Below are 24,506 nucleotides of genomic sequence, written 5' to 3' on the forward strand. Positions count from 1 at the left end.
TGCTGCCTTGGTGTTTGTCTGTAACATGACTGAAAACCTAAAACCCAAAGCAAGTTTCACTTTCCCAAACTGTAAATATTTTTTGGCATATGTCAGAAGTTGTATGTATTAAGATACATTTTATTTCTGGGCTATTTTCTCTCATTGCACTTATTATACCCCATGGGACATGTGTAGCACTACACACTGTGTGTTTATGTGTGTGCTTATGGATAGTTCTTAGGTGTGTTAGCATGTGCTGTGATGGTACATGTGGATCAGACACTGGAGTATTTAAACACAGTTTGCTGACTGACAGGCTGAGCACATCAGTTGCTGCTCAGTGTATTGGTCGGCCTAGTTCTCCATGAAGTGGACACAAAACACTGCACACAGGATTTTCTTAGTCCATCAGTGACACAGGGGTTTAAAAACTCCAGCAGCACTGCTGTTTCTGATCCACCCAGACCAGCTCAACACACAATACCTGCTTTCTGGTGGTCCTGACCTTTGAAAAACAGGTTAACAATGGGCTAACAATGTATGGTAAGTCTGTAGAACTAGAAAGTGCTCCTATTAAACTCCATTTTGGGTTTATCTGAGAAATCACATAAGGAATAACGGAATACTTAAAACTGTGTTTGTGGCTTGAGGTTGTACACCTCCCTAAATAGAAATATTTATGTTGTTTTTGTACTGGAATTCTAAGCATGGCTTGTTTTTCATCCTGTTTTATAAACTGAAAGATGTGAGATTATCGCTGAAAACAATGTGTATGCTTCAAAATGTGGGGAAAAAAAACTCGTGAGATTCAGTGGAAACCTATCCTTAGAAGGAGGATGTAATGTGTGCGTGTGATCAACCAGTCACAAGACCGTCATGTGCTACTTTTCAACGAGAGCTCTGCTGCCCCCTGCTGGCGCTCCATTCATTCTCCACATCTCTCAATCCCTAAAAGCTCTAAATACGAATAAGTGAAAATGTATCGGATCTCCGCTTAATATAAAAAATATAGAAATATATTATTAGTATTTAATTTTAGACGGAAATACAGTGCCCCAGAAGGCGGGAGAGATCAAAATAGTCTTAACTTTTCCACCCGTTTCCAGACAAGCCCCGCCCAATCCACCACGCTTCCCTCCTCCTTAAAATCCACTGTAGATTTTCTTTTTAGCACATTTAGCATTTTTTTTTAAAAAAAGAATCATGTTTAATCCTCATGAAAGGCTGATTAATTACCTAAAAAAACTTTAATTCCCAAAATATTGTGACCAAACAGTCTGTGTGGGTCAACATTGAATATCTGGGTCAGAAATGCCCCACCAGAGCAATAACATGAAGCATGATTATATTAATTAGACAGGAGTACAAAGGAATTTAGACACATACACAGTACCCTACCAATACAGCCATGTAGAGCCCAAATAAATAATCCTACTGGGTACCAGGTAGTTTTGTCTACTGGTTAAAAATGTGCTCTCCAGTGTCAGTGATGGGATTTTCTCATTTCTACCTGCAGGGGTGGGAAGGGGATGGGTGGGCTGGGGTGGGCATCAAGTGGATGGGTGGGCTGCGGTGGGCACTGCCCACTCAGAAGATTATCTGCCAGTCCAGAGCCATCTTTGTCCACCCAGAGGAATCTACCCATCCAAACTGAAATATTCTTCCCCAACACCACACATCCCCAGTCTCAAAACCACCCTAAAAATCATGCCGTGCCAAAAATGACATCCTACTAATGCCTCTGGTGCGCAGCCACCTCAGCATCCAGTGAGAACATGGGTCAGGTGACTTTAGTCATGAATGTAGAAGGAGCTCCCAGTGCAGTTCCTTCAAAACATCCTCATTTTTTCTGCTGATCCAGGAAAATATGAATCAACAGAAACTCAAAATATTGACTTTGTTTCCATGGATATAGATCCATACTGATATTAATATGATTGCATAATATTTTCAATACTATAAAGAGGATTTTTTTAAGAGTAATTAAAATTACTCCACTTATAAGTAATTATTTCAGGAATATAAGTACATAAACAAAAATAAATTAGAGAAAAAAACATATACTCCTTTACATTCCTCATTTACTTTTTGGTTAAACGTGGCTCTGGTAAGTTACAAATGTCCCAAAATATTGTACAAAAAAATCCAAAAGGACTTGTATTAGTTCAGGGGGCGGGGCTTGTCGGAAAACGGGTGGGAATTATGACCGAATGTGAGTTACGTCATGAGGAGGAGTTAAAGTGGAGTGTGGAGCGCAACATGGACCTACCCGGGTTCACATAAACACACCATGAACATCCGAGGTTATTATAACGCCTTGGTTTATCCAGAGGGTCTCAGAAACAGCAGTGACTCTCAGTGGTTCTGTCGGCCGATGGCAGGCTGAATTTAGGGACGTTTCAGTGCTGTTTAGGGGGGGATTTAGTACCTCCCGGGTTTGTTTACTAGCAGCAGGTCGTGGGTGTATAGTGACTGAGCTGGAGTTGAGATGGACTACCTACTGCAGGTTAAAATAGGAGCCCTCGTCGGCTTGCTGGTCCTCACTTTGTTATTTGGTATTGTCCCTGCTCGGATGAAATGGTTCCGAGATACAAGTGGAACAGGTAAGAGGAAGACTTTCATTTTCGCACTGTTTGAATGCTGTTTAGATGTAAATAAAGAGTAATATTAGAGTATAAACCCACAATAATCCCTTAAATCTGTCCCCTCCACCTTAAGAGCAGCGGAGGAGACGTTAGGAAAGTCGTTCAAACTGAATTCTCAAACGGTTAGTTGCTGGATAATTACTGGCAGACTTTTCTTTACCGTGGTGGTCAGTGGAAGCAGACCTCACAACACAACCCTCTACCCTAAAATCAGTGGACAGATACAAGATAAAGCCTTATAAAAGGTAGAATAGTTGTGAATATAAGCAACACGCTCTATTTGGTGACTATCTTGCAAAAATGAACCATACATATATCACCTTGAGTTACTGAATGGAATGTATCTGCCTGAAGACGTCTGGTTCCTATCAGCACAACTGCCAAGAACTCTCTATGACTCTATGGTACAGCTCTGTGGACTCTACAGTGACTGGATCAGGAATTTTGAAAAAAACAGTGGAATTCCCCTTTGAATGCTGTGCTTGGCGTGCAGCCGTTGTTTAAGATCAAACTGAAGAACCATAAACTCATTCTGTGGTCTCAGACGGCTTTGTTTCCTTCAGACATTTCTGACTACCTTCACTCAGTTCAGTGTATTGAAATTCAGTTTTGGTGGACTTGCACTCATCTGAATAGTATCATAATATAATAATAATAATAATATAACAAAATGAACCTGGGTTTTTCTGACTTCTTCATATAACTTACTAACGTTTCCAGTTCCTAATTTAAATGTTTTATCAATGTTGAGACACCTGTTGGTGCACAGGTAATTCACCAGTGTTAAATCATCACTATTAGTGTTCAGTTAACACTGTTAGTGTAATAATTCAACATCACTCTCAGTGTTAAGTTAATACTAGGTGAATTTACTGTGTGCACACCTCTCACTTTCCAGATTAATTTTACTCATTAAGCTTTTGTATAAAATGATCCCAGGAATGAACAATAGAGTCTTGACACACTTCAGGTCCTGTGCTGGTAGGTGCTGAATATCTGGTGAAAAAATTCCACAGCAGATGTGTAGCGAATTAAGGAGGTGTTGTTGAACTGGTGCATTTAACCTGACTGGGTTTATTTATTTCTTATTTTATTTTATTACTTTTAGCTACATTTACGTCTACATGAGAATAGCAATATTTTAAGGAGGTAAAAAAATGTGGTATTTGTGGTCATTTTGTGGTCTTTGGTCTGCGAGCATGGTCCTGTTATAAAACGCTGCCTGTATCTGTATGAGGTGTCTTTGACTATGTACCGAGACAAAGCTGGGCACTGTACAGACCAAAAAGCGACATCACGAGCGGCCCCTGAACACACCCACAGGAGGCAAACGTGGGGCATCACGAGCAACTTGTCCCCACTGGTATGAACATAGTATCGCAAAAAAAAAATCTGCAGTCATGGGAAGCAAGTCTACAATACTCCACAGGTATCTCCTCCAGCTGTGATTAGTCTGATGGTCACTTATCAGAGGACTTTGCCCCTCCGTGAACACTGCAGCTTTTTATCACAAAACCGCTTCTCCTCCAATGACCATGTGTTCACTTATAGTAGATCATTAGAACCAGGACCTCCTTTCTAAGCCTAAAGCAGTGGATGATGAAGAATTGATCTGATCTGGAATGATTTCTTTATCTTGTAGGTCTGCTCTTAATCCCTGGTGGATAAAGAACCCTCTCTGGCCTCTGTAAGGAGGATTGATATATCTATGAGTCACCTGATTATAAAAGCATGAGTTCCTGTCAGCTCAGAGAGGGCCTATCATTTCTGGAACTGAAACCCATGGTCTCAGCTTCTTTCTTTAAGAAAAGCAAGTGCCAGCTTGTGCACGTTTACCCAGTCATAATAAGGCTTTCTTCACAGTTATTCACATCAAATTCAGTGCTTTTTGTTTAGCCATAGCCACTGTTTTGTTGATTTCTTTTGCTTTTCTTCCACAGAGACCCATCAAATCGTGCTGAGTTGTATCAGCTGTTTTGCTGGTGGCGTGTTCCTGGCGGCCTGTTTTCTGGACATTATTCCAGACTACCTGTCTGACATCAGTGAGCAGCTGAAAGGCTTGGATGTGAGTCTACTTGGGTACACAGCTGCCTATTGTTTGTGCTATTGTCTTCTGGGATTTCTCTAAAATTCCTGCACCTTGTCTCAACAGGACAGCTTTCCTGTGGCGGAGTTCATAATGGCATGTGGCTTCTTCACTGTCCTCATCCTGGAGAGGCTCGTGCTCAGCTGTACCGGTCACAGAAGTGAGGAAACTGCCCCTCTGCTGCCCCCACCGGGTCATGGCCATGCTCACGGGCATCGCTCTGTGAACGATTTAGAGGGCAGTGCCCAACATGTCCATGTGGATATGCAGGCCCACTCCTCCTTCCGTTCTTTCATGCTGTTTCTGTCTCTCTCGCTCCACTCCATCTTTGAAGGCTTGGCCATTGGTTTACAGAGTACAGACGCAAAGGTAAAAACCTCATGCTAAGGCCACACAGCTCCAGGGTCCTGGGGTTGTGGGTTCAATCCCCGTCTGTGAGGGTTGTGGTGTGTTCTCCAAGTGTCTGCATGCGTTTCCTCCCACTCTCCAAACACACATGTTGGTAGATGAATTGGCTGTGTGAAATTATCCACAGGTGTGTGTGTGAGTGTGAGAGAGTGACTGGGTGAGTTTGTGGTGCCAACCAAGTTGAGGGCATGTTTGTGCCTTATGCCCAAAGATGCCCAAAGTCCCAGGACCCGGATCAGGACGAAGTGGTTACAGAAAAATATAAATGCATGAATATTTGCAAGGGAAAGGTCATAAAGTTATTTTTGTAATTTAGCTCATTGGATCACAACCACAAGCTCATTGTTGTTTCTAAACGTCCTAGATTTGATGAGCTACACTAACACAGTGAAACTCAGATGAGTCACAGTTTAGTAAGAGTTGTAAACAAGGTCACCAGTTTCCCATCAGGCTGAATGAAAATTTTGGATGTTCCAGCCCCACATTGGCAACGGAAAACACATTTCTTGGCAGATAGGTGTTTTATAGGCCTTTTCCATATGGAAAGCCATCGTTATCAAAATGTCCTGGCTTTGTGGGTGTAGAGCACAAAATACCAATCTTTAAAAGCAGGCCATTTTGGGACAGACTCTATACTTAGTAAAGTAAGTTATTTTCCTAAATTCATTCATGTTATATATCATTTTAACCATTTATTGAATTTTATTGAAACCTTGTGTGTGTGACGCCTCTGTTCTGTTTCCTTTGTATCTTTATGTGTGACCTGATTATTATTGGCATTGTCATGTTATTTCTGACCAGGTTTAACCGATTAAAGCATTGTCACACTCACACATGACACACCTATTGATCTGTGCTCGGCCTGTACCTCAGCAGCTTGTGATCACAGCTGTGGACTCCGTAATGCTTTCATTACCTTCTCTGCTGCTGAAACATGTACATGTTTTACTTTAATGAGCTTTTAAGAGAGTTAGTAAAAGTGAAAGTGTTTGCTTATTCTGGCTTGGTCATGTGTTTTATGTTTAGGGTTACACTGACCTACATACATTTGCATGGGGGCCGAACAGTGAGGGTTTAAGCTTCACAGCCTGTTTGGTTTATTTGGAGACAGTTGTGTTATAAATGTGTAATTGTACTTTGCACCATCTCCAAGTCAGGGTTACACCAACCTGGATGAGATTTGCGAGCTATGAATACGCACCTCTTAATCTAACAGATCAGTTACAGCTCCTCCTTGACAAAGTGGCAAAAATGCAGACGGCTAATTGACGCTTTTTTCTTGCAGGTGCTGGAGATATGTATCGCCATCGTGGTTCACAAGAGCATCATCGTGTTCAGTCTGTCTGTGAAGCTGGTGCAGAGTTCGGTCAGACCCATGTGGGTGGCTATTTACGTTTGTGTGTTTGCCATAATGTCACCGATCGGCATCGCGGTGGGCATCGGCGTGAGCGAAGCTCAGCTTAAAACCGGGGCTCTGATCCAGGCCATTCTGGAAGGTATGGCAGCCGGGACGTTCATCTACATCACTTTCCTGGAGATCCTCCCTCACGAACTCAACTCCCCTGAGAGACAGCTCCTCAAAGTCCTCTTTATCTTAGTGGGCTTCTCGATTATGACGGGTCTGTGTTTTCTGGGCTGAGACTCTGAGAGACTCGGCTAACCACAGAGCCTCAGACGTTTAAAAAGGTTTTCAAAACACATAAGGTGCATATGGTTTGAAAAGGCAAGGACAAGGATTTTTAACAAACTGAGTGTTTTAAAGTAAATCAGTGAAAAAAACAGCACAGATGACTTTGTTTAAAAGTGCAAAACACTGTTTACTGTAAGAAGGGGAAATTTTTCTATCAGAAATATATAACTTTTATATGAACTGACACATTTCAGCAATAGACAAGGTTTGTCTATTTTTTTTAAGTCAATTCTGCTCTTGACCAAAAGGTGATGTGCTGGTTTCAGTTTGTTTGAGTGTGTGTTTAAGTTTGTCTTGTAAGGCAGGCTGCATAATTCAATCGAGCTGTTGACAAAATCAGAGTTGTGTGATGAATAATGGTACGCTGTGAAGAAATGGTGGTGATCAGAATCGGAGGCTGCGTAGTTTACACTACATTTACAGCCATTTTATTTTATTTCACAATGAATATGTTTTTAAAACACATTTAAGCCCAATAGCCTATTGTAACATATCAGAAAACAACGTGTCAGGTCAGTCTCTGTGACTGAGCTTTTAGACGTCTGGTTACCATGACTACCACTGTGAACAACAACCAGAACTAAGCATTTGAAACGCCTCTGGATGCCTTTTTTTACAGCTTAACAGTGGAGGAGAGGGGGGGGGGGTTCTCTTTAAAGCCTTGAGAAGCTCGAATATCAAATCTGACATGCCATTTTTTATGTTTTCTTATCTTGTAATATTTGATCAAAGACTTGCCGTTCTGAGGAGTAATTGATGCAGAGATATTGTTAAAAACACTGTGTATGATGCACTATATCGTTCAGTCTACTGACTTGGCTTGATCTGCAGCAGACTGTAATGCAGTTAAATGCTTGGGTGTCAACAACAGCAGATGCAGAAGACTGCTGCAACAAAATGTAAATGATGTCATTTCTTGTGAGAACTTTGTTGAAAGTGGTGTTTAATGTAAAGAGTGCCTTTGATTAAAGCATATGTGGCATACATCTGTGCAAGGCAACAGTCCTGGACTTTTGCCCAACCACATTTTAAAAACTCATTTTTATAACTACACAATAAATAAACCCACTCTGGAGGAAATCACTGCTGGTCTACATTCAAATATAGATAAAGACGCTTGGAAAGTATGTATTTCACCATGGCTTCTAGACACAAGACTAGTGTGCTTTTCTGTCTGAAATAATCATGATTAGAACTTTCCACGTAGGAAAATGCAGCTTACAAACCCCTGGAAAACACACACACATTTTTGTGTTCCTATGAGTGTAAATGAGATGTTCAAAAGCAGAAATATAACTGTGCAGACAATTGTGAGGTCTCATGTTCTCAGGACAGGGATCTGTGCCAAATATGTTTGCAAACAGAGACGTCCTTTACGATCTGAGCACATCCATCACATGACGCTCCTCATGAGAACACTGTAATGAAATTCAGGCTGAGCAATATGACTACTATCATTAAATTGCATCATTTTTATTAACTGATTTTCTATTTACATCTGGGATATCAGTGTTTAAAGACTGCTGACTAACTGCATTTATTTTGTAAATTGTGGGAACAAACTGAGAAATCCAGGACATCACACACTCACACGCCTCAGAAGGCAATTTTACAAAGCCACTTATTAACGTGTGTTAGGACTGTGGGAGGAAACCAGAGCGCCCCCTGAACTGAACATTGAAAATGTGCTCAATATTATGAAAAATAATTTATGAGTCTTAGTTATGGGACCCTACATTTTAAGCCTTGTCTTATGCCGGTGGAAAGTAGGGGAATAATCAAATAGTTTTAAAGATCGATCCACACAATGTGTCAGTAGAGCTGCAGACTACACACCACCAGGGGGCAGAGTTGTCTTTCCTGAACCGGAAACGTTCCCCCGTGGTCAGTAGCGGTTGTAGAATAAATAATATAGAAGATTGTAGGACCAGAAAACGCCCCCTGAAGAGCAGTGCTCTAAAGTCTCACTAATTTACTGAAGACTGAGGCAGATTAAGCTCTGAAACCCAGTGCTAAGAAGCTCACTGCAAAAGTAAACAAGTAAAATCTATAAGTCAATATTAAAATATTATTATATATTAACAGTTTTGTTAAAGCAGTCTCCTAATGGGATATATATTTTAAGTATATATATATATATATATATATATATATATATATATATATCCCATTAGGAGACTGCTGTAACAAAACTGTTAATATATAATATTTTAATATAAATTATTTTAAAGTATATAAAATTTATAAAAAATAACTTTGAGTACTCAATAGTCATAAATTCATAAAGAGAACGGTTTAGAAATGACTGTATTTAAGATGATGGTACTTCAGGTTAACAGTGTTTGAGTTGATCAGAGTAGGAGATTTGGGTGGCCTCTTTATCCTCAGTTCATTATTCACATCCTCCTCACATTCCTCAATTGACACAACTGGAGTCAAGCCAGCTTCCACTTGGAAAAGCGTGTAGTGATGTGTCGGTCGCGAACGAACCGATTCAAAGAGCCGGCTCTTGTAAGTGATCGATGAGAGCCGGTTCCCGTCTAAGACCGAGCCATTTTTTCTAAGGCTTGTCATTCAACCAATCAGAGAACAACAAGCAAGCTCCAACCCTCCAAGCTGAGACACTTTGTTTTCCTGAATGCCAATCTGCCTTCCAAAACATAGTAGAAGAAAATGTTAAATCAGTTAAATGTTTGTTGACAGTTGTGGTTGTTTTAATCACTACCGTTGAATGCTGCTGTTTTGCACTTTGCAGAGTATTAGTTTATTTTATTACCCAGAAATGGATGATTATTTAATTTAATAAGCTATTTTGTATTTGAGTTCCATTTGTATTTGAGTTTACAAGTGATTTTTTTTATTAAGGTGTTTAAATAAAAATAGTTATTTATACAATTGAATGTGTGAGTGCAATCAGTGAATTGTTATAAGACACCCATAAAAACAATTGGCCATTGCAACACTGTTTATTATTTTTAATATTGAACAATAATATTTTGTCCATATAGTCATGTAAAATGTAGGTAATATTGTTCTGTACCAGTGGAAATAAGTGGTAAAACAAAGAGCCATTTAGGAGCCGAAACAGCCGGCTCTTAATGAAGAGCCGAGCCAAAAATGCCGGCTCCCCAAAAAGAGCCGAAATTCCCATCACTAAAAGCGTGGTCAAACCAGCCCCCCGCTTAGTTTTGGTGGAACTGCGTATTCTGAACATTACGGTAAGAGCGTGTAGTGGAACGAATGTCAAGACAAAAGCCAAAAGTCACTGACAGGAGATGTATGTTATAAATAAATAAATTTCTAAACAAATAATACATGAATAAAAAACAAATATTTGCTATTTTTTGGATAAAAGGAAAATATCAGGACATGTCACTTCAAATTAAAGGATCTTTAAATGTTTATATTTCTGTCATTTTTATTCTAGTTGTTAAGAGAAATCCTTCATCTTGCACACATCATTTCCACTTCCTAATGAGAGTATTCTGATAATTCCTGATAATGTCACTCACTTACTATGAATTCATTCTGATGTGTCATTTCAAAATAAAGGCCCTTTGAATTGTCCCATTTCTGTAAATTTGATTCCAAATTGAGATCATTATTAAAAGAAAACCATTAGTTTGCACACACCATTTTCACTTTGATAGTACATCACCTGAATATGTCTCTCACTTAATCTTAGGTCATTCTGGTTAGTAATGCCAGAACAACAGCCATCCATCCTTCCATCCATCCATCCATCCATTATCTGTAACCGCTTATCCAATTTAGGGTCACGGGGGGTCCAGAGTCTACCTGGAATCATTGGGCGAAAGGCGGGAATACACCCTGGAGGGGACGCCAGTCCTTCACAGGGCAACACAGACACACACACATTCACTCACACACTCACACCTACGGACACTTTCGAGTCGCCAATCCACCTGCAACGTGTGTTTTTGGACTGTGGGAGGAAACCGGAGCACCCGGAGGAAACCCACGCGGACACGGGGGAGAACACACCAACTCCTCACAGACAGTCACCCGGAGCGGGAATCGAACCCACAACCTCCTTTATGTTTAAACTGTTATTAAATGGAATACTCTTGTTATTATTATAGTTCCAAATTTATATAATTATTAAAAAGAAACTATTAGTTTGCACAGAACAATTTCACTTCATGATGATAGTACAACGCCTGATTATGTCACTCTTTGAATATGAAGTCATTCTGATGTGTCATTTCGAAATAAAGGCCCTTTGAATTGTCCCATTTCTGTAATTTTAATTCCAAATTTATCTAATTATTGAAAGGATACTATTAGTTTGCACAGAACAATTTCACATCATGATGATAGTACAACACCTGATTATGTAACTCACTTAACATCAAGTCATTCTGATGTGTCATTTCAAAATAAAGGCCCTTTGAATTGTCCCATTTCTGTAATTTTAATTCCAAATTTATATAATTATTAAAAGGAAACCATTAGTTTGCACAGAACAATTTCACTTCGTGATGATAGTACAACACCTGATTATATCAGTCACTTAATATGAAGTCATTCTGATGTGTCATTTCAAAATAAAGGCCCTTTGAATCGTCCCATTTCTGTAATTTTAATTCCAAATGTATATAATTATTGAAAGGATACTATTAGTTTTCACAGAACAGTTTCGCTTCATAATGATAGTACAACACCTGATTATGTAACTCACTTAATATGAAGTCATTCTGATGTGTCATTTCAAAATAAAGGCCCTTTGAATTGTCCCATTTCTGTAATTTTAATTCCAAATTTATATAATTATTGAAAGGATACTATTAGTTTTCACAGAACAGTTTCGCTTCATAATGATAGTACAACACCTGATTATATCACTCACTTAATATGAAGTCATTCTGATGTGTCATTTCAAAATAAAGGCCCTTTGAATTGTCCCATTTCTGTAATTTTAATTCTAAATTTATATAATTATTAAAAGAAAACTATTGGTTTTCACAGAACAATTTCACTTCATAATGACAGTACAACACCTGATTATGTCACTCATTGAATATGAAGTCATTCTGATGTGTCATTTCAAAATAAAGGCTATTGGTGTTGTCCTATCTCTGTAACTTTAATTCCAAATTTAGATCATTATTAAAAGGGAACCATTAGCTTGTACAGAACAATTTCACTTCATAATGATAGTACAACACCTGATTATGTCACTCAATTAACATCAAGTCATTCTGATGTGTCATTTCAAAATAAAGGCCCTTGGAATGGTCCCGTTTCTGTATTTTAATTCCAAATTTATATAATTATTAAAAGGGAACCATTAGTTTGCACACATCATTTTCACTTCATAACAATAGTACAACACCTGATTATGTCACTCGTTGAATATGAAGTCATTCTGATGTATCATTTCAAAATAAAGGCCCTTTGTGTTATCCCATCTCTGTTACTTTAATTCCAAATTTAGAACATTATTAAAAGGGAACCATTAGTTTTCACAGAACAATTTCACTTTATAATGACAGTACAACACTTGATTATGTCACTAATTTAATATCAAGTCATTCTGATGTGTCATTTTAAATTTAAGGCCCTTTGTGTTGTCCTATCTCTGTAACTTTAATTCCAAATTCATATAATTAATAAAAGGAAATCATTAGTTTGCACACACCATTTTCACTTCATAATGATAGTACAACACCTGAATATGTCTCTCACTTAATCTTAGGTCATTCTGGTTAGTAATGCCAGAACAACAGCCATGTAAATGACAATTTAACAGTTGTATTTCCTTTATGTTTAAACTGTTATTAAATGGAATACTCTTGTTATTACACACCAGTTTCACTTTGTAACAATGATAGTACAGCACCTGAGTGTGTCAATTATTTAAAATCAAAACATTGTAGTTTTGTGCTTTAACATTGAATTTGTCATTTCATTTATATTCCTAACATTATATGAGGGGTTCACAATGTTATGAAATGAATTGTTCATTTTTCATGCAGAACGAATTAACATCAGAGCACAATGTTCATATTATGCACATCAGATCCATCCTCCTAACTGACATTTTTGATAACCATGTGGTGTGGTTGCTCCACCTCAAGAACAGGGAACTTGATAAATGGATATAATGCTTTTGAACATGAGACAAGCATGTAACGAAATTTTTTATTATTTAATATTTAATAATATTAATTATTTCTCATTTAATTATTCCTGCAATTCTTTTTATCAGTCTATGCATTATTATTCTTGTTCATTTGTAGTAGTTTTATTTGTCTGTATATATTTTATATAGTATATTCACTGCTAATCATTCAATACATGTCTGTGAACTTGTGCAACCTGCCTGTGTATAATCATATAAAGATTTTTTCTCTGTGTAATATATCTTCTTATGTGTAACATGCTTAGTGAAATAAAGTGTTCTATGTACCACAATAAGGATGTACATTCAGCTGAACAAACAAATTGTAATGTCTACATCATTGCCTGCACCATTGCCTATGATATACATTGAGATGTGTTTATCTTATTGCTCTAACTCTGACTGAAATGGGGCAATGGTTAGAGACTGGGCTTGGTACTGGAAGGTTGCTGGTACTCAGCAAGGCACTGAACCCCCAAATGCTCCCCGGGCGCTGGGGATGGCTGCCGGATGGTTTCCTGGGTCTGTGGCAAGTTTATAAAATTTTCATACACTTGGCTGATTCCAGGGATGGGAGATTCCCAACAGTTTAATTGATTAATTGATTGATCAGCGGTATCATAAGGAGTGCTCTGCTGAGAGAGCAGCATAATGGAAGAGACTGGATAGCAACATCCATGCATGAGACTCTGACCAGTGCTGCCAAACTTGCCACTATACAGCGCCTTACATCTCTCTATTGGAAAATGATGGCTGCACTCCCTTTTATAGCTCCCTATGTAATTATACAGTCATTACAGTCAGCAACCCTTCCCCTTGCTCTAAAACCAAATAAGATTCAAGATCCAGTGGTGGTCTCCATGAAATCTATAGAACGTTGGAGTAATGACAGATGTCCTCATACAAAGTATGAGAACAAGTGTTTCTTCGTCTCAGCCGTGGACATGCTGGTGCCTGCTGCAGACCAGTCCCCACGCTGGACTCTCCCAGCTCTGAGTCAAAGGCAGACACTTCAAATCATCCCCTTCTTTACTGACTCCTCCTGAGGAAAACAACAAACAGTATGATTAATATTCTTCATATTCTGAATATTATATATCTTCTTACATTTTGTATACAAATGAAAATAGGTTTATCTTACCTTGTCTGTAATGTTGCCAGTTGTAGGCTACTCCTTCAGCTGGTCTTGGTTTTCCAGAGCTTCTGAAGCTGAAGATAGAAAAGTAAAGAATCTGAATACTCAACTGTATCGAGATCCACATAGAGAAAATAAACATGGGGAACATGCAGGCAAAGAGTGTTAAAATACTGCAGGAGTTGTTACCATATCACACAGTGGCGCTCCCTGCTCTCTCTCTTGGTGTGGAGGCTCCTGTCAAACACACATAGAGAAAAATAGGAGGACAATGGTTAACACAGGATCACACATACTTAAAATATCTTTCACATCCATACAAATAACACTATATATAAAACAGCAGTCAACTACAGAAAAGTGATTAACTGGAATGTACGTACGGGGGGGATGTGGTGGGGTGCTGTGGGGCTAGAAGACGGTGGATGACATCATGGGAAAGGTCTCCTCATTTGATCCCCATTTCAGCGACTGGAACCTAAACACAGTGAGCGACATTCCCTGCAGACAGAGAGGAAGAGTCAAAGCCCAGGCTACTCATTAAGACGTGCTATATATTACTGACAATATTTACATCACTAAAACACAATCACATATTCAACCCACCTTGTGTCTCACAGCACGGTCAGGAACAGAGAGAAAAGAGAGAAACGAGGAACTTGGGTTAGCATTAGCATATATTTTAAAACTCATTACAAATACTAAAGCAGTGCGTGAAGAAAGAGAATGAGATTAGTCCTCAAGCCTGTCCAGGAGCTGCTGGGTGTGGTATTCAATATACTCCCACACTGCAGAATGCAGGGTCCCCGGATCCTCATACACACGCTCCTCCAGGGCAAAGACGTCATCCAGGAGCTGCAACAGCGTGCTCTGAGAGACGAAAAGAGAGAGGCCAAGTGAGGAATTATGTACAAACTGAATTTCACTCTGAAATAACAAAGAATTTACTTCATTTGACTGAATCAATGTGTGTGAGTGCAAAACAAGTCACTTAATGTTCATCTAAACTGATTAAAGACAATTCCACTAAAGCTCTCTCATGGTGGATAATGACTGTTACCTGGATGGTAAGCTGGAATTGGTCTGCCCTGGGATATCTCTGCTCAGTTGAGGAAAAGAGAGAGTGCAGCATGGCCATGAGGTAACTGAGAAATCCCCCTGGAGTCTGAAAGAGTTTGAGAGATAATGCAGATCAGAGTAATGTATTTGCTCTTGTAGAATGAATTTCTACAAGTGAAAAGTCCTGATCCTCCATCAGGGCTATAAGATATTCTATGTTGCAGGTTTTACTCAGTTCCAGTGCTGTGTTACTGGTTTAAACCCCCTGTTCTCACTACACGCTGTACAGCCTTTAAGATCTAACTCTATGTAGTCTCTACTGCCATAAGAAATCTCTCTTACTGGACAGTTCTGAGGCCTCATTCTTCCAAGAACTCCAAATAGCACCAATTCAAACACCACATCCATGAGGTTGTAGTGCATAATCTGAGAAAACAAGATAATCCGGTGTCAGAGTAAAATCAGTGTGGTACATTGTATTCTGATTTTGACTATAATCTAAACTCACCCCAATCTGCGCCAGCTCTGCTTCGATAGCTTCACGGTTGGAGGGATACTGAGCTACCGCCAGCAAGCTGTCAAACGCCACTTGGAAGTCAGTCAGATTCTGAAGGAAGGAGACAGATGATCAGAATATTTCAATTAACCCCTCAGTTTATAATGATTCAAGATGCATGTGTTTTAGGTCATGCTTTCTTACCTTGGCATTTAGACTGGCCAGCGCACCAAGGATCATCCTGCCAGCCACAGAGACGTGATTGCAGCAAAACTGGTCACTCATAATGGCCTACAAAGTGAAGGGGAGAAAAGAAGTCACAGATAAGTCAAGCCTGGAGAGACTTTATTACTTAAAAACAGTGAGAATTCATGTAAAAATACTTATCTTCTGAGAAACACTTACAGAAAAAGCATGGCGCAGGGCATCCAGTCTAAGAGGGAAGTTGGTAATACTCTTAGACAACATGTAGGTACTGTGAAAACAAAGGACATTCCATATGTACTCATGACCCAGATGAGAGAAAGGAGAAATGTACTCCACTCTGAGAACACAACTCAATGCTGTGGATGTATAAAGTACTCACAATAAAGCAGGCACTTCACAAGCCTCAGCACAGTCACCCTCAGCCTGCAGAACCAAATATACAGTGTTTGTTACAGCCATGTTGAAATTCTGAAGGTAATTACACCTTATATAGAGACATTTTAAATTTACCTCAGCTGAAGGCCTGGACTGTTCATATGGAGGGGAAGTGCACGTAGGCTGTGGCTCAGGTGGAGCATTTTCTGGCTCAGAGCAACAAGTAACAATCCAGATATCATCGAAGATGTACAGTTCCTGATAGGTCTGGAAAGGCTCTGTGACCTGCAGAACAACAGATATCCAATCTGCAGCACCTCTGGCTAAAATGCAGAACTGGGACCTTGCTTATGAGGGTATATGATACAAGCAGAAATGAGTTAGCATCAACTGGAACCTACTTACCTGCACACCATTCTCAGATGAAGTGCGGAGGTGCTTGGTCAAGCTGTAGGAGCCCACTTTAGCCAGCCGGCCATCAATGTGCTAAAGTACACAACATAAAACTCCTGTTAAGTGACACCTCACACCATTTATCATGTCTATCATACTTTAAGACAAGGTCATACCTCAGCAATGGTGATCCTGTGCACTGAGGCATAGTAACAGGGGCCCTGTGCGAGAAATTAAGAACTTTTGTGAATAATTACTGAAAACAATATAGGAACATTAGCATAACTACAAAAGAAGTGTAATTTCACCTCATCAGTGAACGTATAGAAATCGTTCGTGAGGATCCACCATGAGTGAGACACTGTCCCACGCACCTGCAGCACAAAGTGCCGCCTGATGTAAATGCTATGTAACATAGAAGTATATTAAAAACACTTCTAAATCAGTCACATTGTGCTGTTAAAAGCAACTGCTGTGTAGCTCTGAACAAAGGTGGAGGTGTGTAAGTTACCTGCGACTGTCCACAGAGCCAACGTTCGTGGGAAAGGTGCAGAGTCCTGTAAGATTTCTACATCTCACTGGAGAGAAAAGTAGGGACCAGCCTCTCCAGGAAAAGCTTCAGAAACTGCAAACAGTAAGAACCCTGTTGGACACAGTTCTGGAAGTCACAATCACCACATCACAATCACTACATCAGTGGTCACTGGGCAGATTGCAACCTGCCAATTCTGGTCAGCGATGTCCTGCCATCAGAGGAGAACAGAAAAGACATTCATGACAAAACATTCACAGATAAGGGACTTAAACTAGTGTAAATTAGAGATTATGCCAAACCACAGCAACCACATACCAACATCCTAGCAACCACCTGGAATAATATATGAACTTCTAAACACTACACCTAAACACCACAGCCAACGCAAAGAAACACATAACAATCACTTGAGATAACTGACACACACATCCTAGCAAATACACGAAACACACACAACTATCTAGATTCCATAGCAAGCGCTGAGTAACACACTATCAACTACATAGCAATGGTTTAAAATACTATAAACTGTTTAGATACTATTGCTGAGCTGCATAATTACACTTTACATTTAAAAAAAAAATCTTATATGCAAGCAAGCATCTATAACCACCTACACAGTACATTCAGCAGTGTTAAATCCACACTATTAGTGTTAAATTAAAAGTTAGTGTAATAATTTAACACTCTCAGTGTTAACACCTACAGTGTTGATTTAACACTGTTGAATTTACTGTGTAGCAACACCTTAACAACAACTACATGGGATAACACAGAAACTGCAATTACACACCAGCAACCAATTGAAAAATGAATGCAACTACCTAGTGTCGTGGGAAACAATTTTATTACTTTGTGTTTGTTGACAAATATCCTTAAATGATGATTAGTTAAATTAGCATTTATAACTACATACTCATTGTGTGAAATCCTGTACCTTATATGCATTTTTTTGAATGACTAACCAGCATTTACATTATGTATTACTTACACATGTAGTTAAACATTTTTGCTTGATCCTGCACTACTAACTCATATGATAATTACTCTTAAAGACATATTATAAGCTAACTTCACTATATGGCATGATATTTACACATTCTTAATTCTTAACGTCTAACCTTGAACAGATGTGCACTCCAGGCTTGTAAGACACTGACATCATAGTGTTGGTCACGGAGGCGCTGATCTGTAGCTTCTGTTTGTGGCCTTGAAGTGCATTTCTGACTCCCTAAATTTTAGTTTCTCGGGAAAAGAGGAATAGGAAGAGAGGCCCATTGTCAGCCTGGCCAGATAACGAATGTCTTCAGGGTCACAACAGGCACCTGAATTTTGCACGTGAAGAGCTGAGTACTAACACGTGAAATTATGCATATTAATATACGCTAATCAGCCAGAAAACGCCTCACCACCAGGCTATACGTCATCTGGGGTATAACTGTTGGAGTCAGATGGGGGAGAGGTCAGAGCTTTACTTGGGAGGGGTATCACACTGTTCTCAATGTGTTAGTTCTCCTGGATCCAGTATTGTTAAATAAATACTTTGATTTGCTTTGAACTTCACTCGTCTGGTGTCTGCGACTCTCTCGTAACGGACACGCCTTCCCCGAAGAGGGAGGGTGTATTTTGGACCTTTTTGTTATTTTCTCATAAGTTGGTAAATTTTAAATACTCTGAGAACGGTCCAAAGAGCATTTTTATCTTCAATTTGGTGACCCCAACGTGCGGGAGGTCCAGACGGCGGACGACTTCGGACTCCGTTCCACTCGCGGCCGCAACATACTGAGGTGGGTGCGCAGACCCTGTTTTATTCAAATTCTGCTTATTGAATTGTCTAAATTGGAGTGGTGCGGAGGCCCGACGGCGGTCCGGAGTGGGGTGTAGAGCATATCAATTTATTTTATATATTTTTATAATTTATTATCATCAGTTTATATATTTGGGGCTGCTGGTTTGAAAAAGAAAAAAAAAAAAAAAAAAGGGACTGGGAGCTGGCGTGCCCCCCTCGAACCCGACGAGGTGTCGAGATAATGGCCCGGTTGGAGTGGTCCGTCCGTAGGATTGGTCTCCCTTAAAGTATTATCTAGAAGCGGATTTTGTTCCCGCAATTTGGTGGATGCTGTTCCCACCAGGGGTTTGTTATGTATTTTAATGAAATTTGATTGTGTATTCATGTTTTATGTCTGTTCTGAGAGCCTGTGTTATTCTTAGAGGCTGTTTACATGACTGTTGTGTATGTTTTTGCTCGCTAGAAGGCGATAGAGGATTGCATAAACTGGTTGATTTATTTGAACAAGAGCGCCTGCTCAGACTTAAAAATTCTGTTTCTTTCTTTTTGGGGTTTATTTGCATATATTGGTGATTTAGACTTCTTGTGGATAAAAATAAGAATCTTATTTTTCCGGTTCAGTTTGCATTTTTTTGACTGTGGTAGTTTGTGTTAAAAATTTATTTTCTGCTTCGGTTTCAATTTTTCGTTCATCATAACATATTTTGTAACCTGCTTGCTATTTCAGTAGTTCTCAAAAATTTTGCTTTTACTTGTTATAATATAACTTGTAATTTGATTGCCTTTTTAACGGTGTGCTAATGATGTTCCTTCTGTTTGGCTGGAACTATTTCTCAACATATTAGGCATGTTTGTGGCTTGTTGACTGTTAAGTGTGTCCGGTAACTTGTTTTCGTTCCTAAAATATAGTCTTTGGTTTAATTCTGTGTTGTGAGATACTTGTCCTGCTTTTCTTGCTTTTTCCATTTATTATAAATTGTAGTTCGTATATTGGCGTGTTATTTGCTTCTGACTAATAAGCTTTTTCGGTCTATGGGCCGGTTTGATACTTAATGTAAATTAGGCTTAGCTTGCTTCTAAATTAAATACTGTGTTTGAAGACACGCGCTACGTTTCTTATCAGCCTGTGAAATTCTTCACAGGGCTGAGGTGATACTGCTTTTATTGGCTGAGCTTAAACTTGACTCTAAACTTGGACTTTTTCTTTTTGTTACATACCGCCCGGAGAGCGTTAAGTGCAGTGGCTGTGGGGGGAGACCCTGGGACACTGTTCTGTTCACTCTGAATTGTGGTGAAACCTTGCGGTGTTAACTGATCCGCGTTTGAGAGTGAAGTAGAACGAAGACCCATTCAGGTGAGATCCATATTTAATCAGCACCTTACAGACAACATGGCTAGTAGTAGAGATTTGCATAACGAATTAAACGCCATTTACGGCGTGGGGAATTGGGAATGGAAACCGTTTGTTCAGCAAATTGAAAAGATAGCTGAGGGAGTGAAAGAGGGTGTGGTAAATTAAAAAAAACGGGATATCGTGCACAAAAGTGTGCTTAAGAGATTTGATAAATGGGCTAAAACACACACAGGGGATAGTATATGTCTGATCAACTGCATTAACCAGATGAAGAGAGACCTGGAGGAAATATTAAGTCAGGCTGAAGCAGAGGTTAGTAGGGCTAGCCTTTTCAAAAGAGCTAAGGCAAAGAAAAGCTTGAACACAGCTAAGAAGGACATAGCGGAGCTTACAGCTATCACAACTGCATTTCTGAGTATGACTCCACAGCTTGTTACACTGAAAACACCAGGTCCGTCACAGCCGACGGCAGCTTCACCTACTGATGAGAAGGCGGAAGTGGAAAGTGAGTATACAAAACACAAGGGGGAGGGGCCTACAGCCCCGCCTCCGCCATACAACTTAGGCCACGTCCCACCACCTGACACCATCCTGCCTGTCTTCAGTGTACTGTTTCAAAAAAAAGGGGGAAGGTAGAGCAGTACTAATGTACTTAAGTGTCCCATTGGACCTTATAGAGAGGAGACAACCACAGTGGACAAGACATGTAGCAGGACTGACCAAATTAGTCCAGAAAACAGCACATCTGGTAGCAGGATACCCATTGCGCATTCTAACCACACACGGAGTAGTAACGTACATAAACTCACAGATGTTCACACTCACTCCATTGCGACAGAGACGCATTCACAAAGCATTGACTGCACCCAACATCACTTACACACACGAAGGAGTCAACATGGCAGATGGGATGCTGGAAGGCCCACCACATGAGTGTGAGGAACAGGTAGAAAGGCAAGGAAAAGTAAGACCAGACTTACAAGCCATACCCATTCCAGGGTCATGGAATTTATGGACAGATGGGTGTGGGTACAGGGCAGATACAGGTGAAGTCAGAGCAGGATACGCAGTAGTTCAGGAAGCAAAGGGGGAAACACATGAGTTTCAGACAGTCATAGCAGAGGAAGTGAAACAAAATCCATCAGCACAGAAGGCAGAACTGCTAGCAGTAATTTCAGCACTAGAAGTGGCAGAAGGAAGGAACGTCACTATTTATAGTGACTCAGCGTACGTAGTGACAGCCGCACATGTAGACATTCCACACTGGAAGCAGGCTGGATATGTCACAAGCACAGGGAAACCAGTCAAACACAAGACAGAACTGATGTGATTAGAAGCAGCTATACACAAACCAAACAAGGTAGCAATTGTGAAGTGTAAAGGACACCAAAAGGGAGACACAATAATAAACAGAGGGAATGAAGCTGCAGATGGGGCAGCAAAAAGAGCAGCAGGCTACACGGAACCCAACAACATGCTTGTGTTGGACTCCAGTGTACCCTGGGAACCGATTCCCACAGGACAAGAGCTTAGACACATACAGGATCAGGCAAGTCCAGAAGAAAAGTCAGTATGGCTAGCAAAGGGGGATAGCCCAAACAGTCAGGTGTGGACGTCACAAGAAGGACAAGTAGTTTTACCAATGTCACTAGCAGAAGCAGTTTTAGAAGAAGCACACACATTAGCACACGTAGGAAGACGACAGACACTGGAAAATCTAAAACAATGGTGGCACCCATACATGTCAGCATTTGTGGTTGATTACATCACTAAATTTCAGATTTGTAACACGCAGAACGTAGCAAAAGCATTTAAATTAGCTCCAGGAAGGTTTCCATTGCCAGATTCTCATGGACATGAGATTCAAATGGATTATACAGATATGATTGACCCCATTAGGAGATATAGATATCTCCTTGTCGTTGTAGATCGATTCTCGGGGTGGGTAGAGGCAGTCCCCACTCTGAGGGAAGATGCAAAATCAGTCTGTAAGTTTCTGATTAATTGTTGGATTCCGAACCATGGGTTTCCTAGAAAATTTTTTTCAGATAACGGGAGTCATTTCACGAGCAAAACACTACAGTGGGTGGAGCAGTCGCTGGGGCTGCGCCATAGCTATGATTGTGTGTATCATCCTGCCTCACAAGGTCAGGTGGAGAGGATGAATCAAAATTTGAAATCTAAATTAGCTAAGATTACACTGACCACGGGCATGAATTGGCTAGATGCCCTACCAATTGCCCTGATCAGTATTCGGAGTTCTATTAATAGAAGCACAGGCTTCTCCCAATTGAACTGGTCAGAGGCGTAGCATTCCCAGGCCCAAAAACAAGACTGAGTCCTGATGCGGGCTCGCCTGGGACGAACACAGATGAGTATCGTCAACTGTTTTTGAAACTAAAATCAGTGTGTGAGGAACTATCTGTGCAGGTACGGAGAAACAGAGGAGGAGACGAGGAGCATGAGATACCTCCCGAGGTGGCCGTGGCCCCATGGGTGTATCTGAGAGCCATTAAGCGAAAGTGGTCAGAGCCTCGCTGGACAGGCCCATTCCGGGTGACAGAGAGAACCAGCCACGCGGTACGACTCCAGGGTAAAGGCAGCTCATGGTACCACCTGTCTCAGTGCAAACCAGCATGGCCACCCGAGGAGCACCAGACGCAGAAGCAAGCATCTAATTAGCAACAAGTGCCAGCTGGACACTCTGCGAACGACTGGAGAGTTGTCTGAAGTTGTCTGAAGCTCTTGAAGATCCAGAACAATAAAACATTTTTTTCTTACAGGTTGCCTTGGACTGCATAAAATTGTAAAAAAAAAAACGCACATTGTAATTTTTAACACTTACACATATAGGGCTATAGACTCTTACTTACTAATTAGGGGGAGAACACATTATTATTTTCCTTACAGGTTGTCGTGGACTCTTCTTCTTTACAGGTTGCTTGGACTCTTAATTATTTTTTTTTATTTTTTCCTTCTTCTTTCCTTGCAGGTTGAACTTTCTAAACGAATTTGTAAAAATATATATACACCCTGTAACTTTAACACTTACACATATAGAGTTATAGATAATACTTTACTAAGTAGAAGGAAACTTAGTGGGGAAACACATTGATTGTTTAATGATGGCTGGTATGGTAAAAGGGGGTGTGACAGTACAAAATACAGACAGAATTACTGTTGTAAAACAATTAGTCTGGGAGATAACAAACAGGGAAATAATGTCATTTCCTCCCGTCGACATGGTTACAATTTTGGCCGCCTGGGGGCAGAAGGGGTCGTTAGAGAATTTTTCCTGTCAAAAAATTGGTTGGTTGGCTGCCCGACAGGTTTTCGCTCTCACAGGTTAAACACATGTCAAAAATATGTTTGTAGGATTTAGAGAGTGATGATGTGTCTTGGGGACACTTCATAAGGGGGAACTGTCGTGGGAAACAATTTTATTACTTTGTGTTTGTTGACAAATATCCTTAAATGATGATTAGTTAAATTAGCATACTCATTGTGTGAAATCCTGTACCCTATATGCATTTATATGAATGACTAACCAGCATTTACATTATGAATTACTTACACATGTAGTTAAACATTTTTGCTTGATCCTGCACTACTAATTCATATGATAATTACTCTTAAAGACATATTATAAGCTAACTTCACTATATGGCATGATAACTTGATATTTACACATTCTTAATTCTTAACGTCTAACCTTGAACAGATGTGCACTCCAAGCTTGTAACACACTGACATCATAGTGTTGGTCACGGAGGCGCTGATCTGTAGCTTCTGTTTGTGGCCTTGAAGTGCATTTCTGACTCCCTAAATTTTAGTCTTTTGGGAAAAGAGGACTGGGAAGAGAGGCCCATTGTCAGCCGGGCCAGATAACGAATGTCTTCGAGGTCACAACATGCACCTGAATCTTGCACTTGAAGAGCTGAGTACTAACACGTGAAATTATGCATATTAATATACGCTAATCAGCCAGAAAACGCCTCACCACCAGGCTATACGTCATCTGGGGTATAAGTGTTGGAGTCAGATCATGTGAGGTCGGAGCTTCACTTGGGAGGGGTATCACACTGTTCTCAATGTGTTAGTTCTCCTGGATCCAGTATTGTTAAATAAATACTTTGATTTGCTTTGAACTTCACTCGACTGGTTTCTGCGACTCTCTCGTAACGGACACGCCTCCCCCGAAGAGGGA

The 24,506-nt window shown here is 40.1% G+C and overlaps 1 protein-coding gene across 1 annotated transcript; it reads left to right on the forward strand.

The window, feature by feature from the left end:
- Positions 1–2,242: 2,242 nt before the first annotated feature.
- slc39a1 (solute carrier family 39 member 1) lies at positions 2,243–8,296 on the forward strand. Its single transcript, XM_066646904.1, has 4 exons — positions 2,243–2,585; positions 4,568–4,692; positions 4,780–5,082; positions 6,407–8,296. Exons 1-4 carry the CDS (start codon positions 2,471–2,473, stop codon positions 6,758–6,760), a joined length of 897 nt encoding a protein of 298 aa, XP_066503001.1. The 5' UTR covers positions 2,243–2,470; the 3' UTR covers positions 6,761–8,296.
- The last annotated feature ends 16,210 nt before the right edge of the window (positions 8,297–24,506 follow it).

This window comes from Hoplias malabaricus, chromosome 16, assembly GCF_029633855.1.
Source record: "Hoplias malabaricus isolate fHopMal1 chromosome 16, fHopMal1.hap1, whole genome shotgun sequence".
Classification (NCBI taxonomy): Eukaryota; Metazoa; Chordata; class Actinopteri; order Characiformes; family Erythrinidae; genus Hoplias; species Hoplias malabaricus.

Bases quoted from the DNA above. Each gene is read 5' to 3' on its own strand.
- slc39a1 (XM_066646904.1), top strand. From the start codon at position 2,471: ATGGACTACCTACTGCAGGTTAAAATAGGAGCCCTCGTCGGCTTGCTG. The intron at 2,586-4,567 runs GTAAGAGGAAGA...TTTCTTCCACAG, and splicing joins CCGAGATACAAGTGGAACAG to AGACCCATCAAATCGTGCTG. The intron at 4,693-4,779 runs GTGAGTCTACTT...TTGTCTCAACAG, and splicing joins AGCAGCTGAAAGGCTTGGAT to GACAGCTTTCCTGTGGCGGA.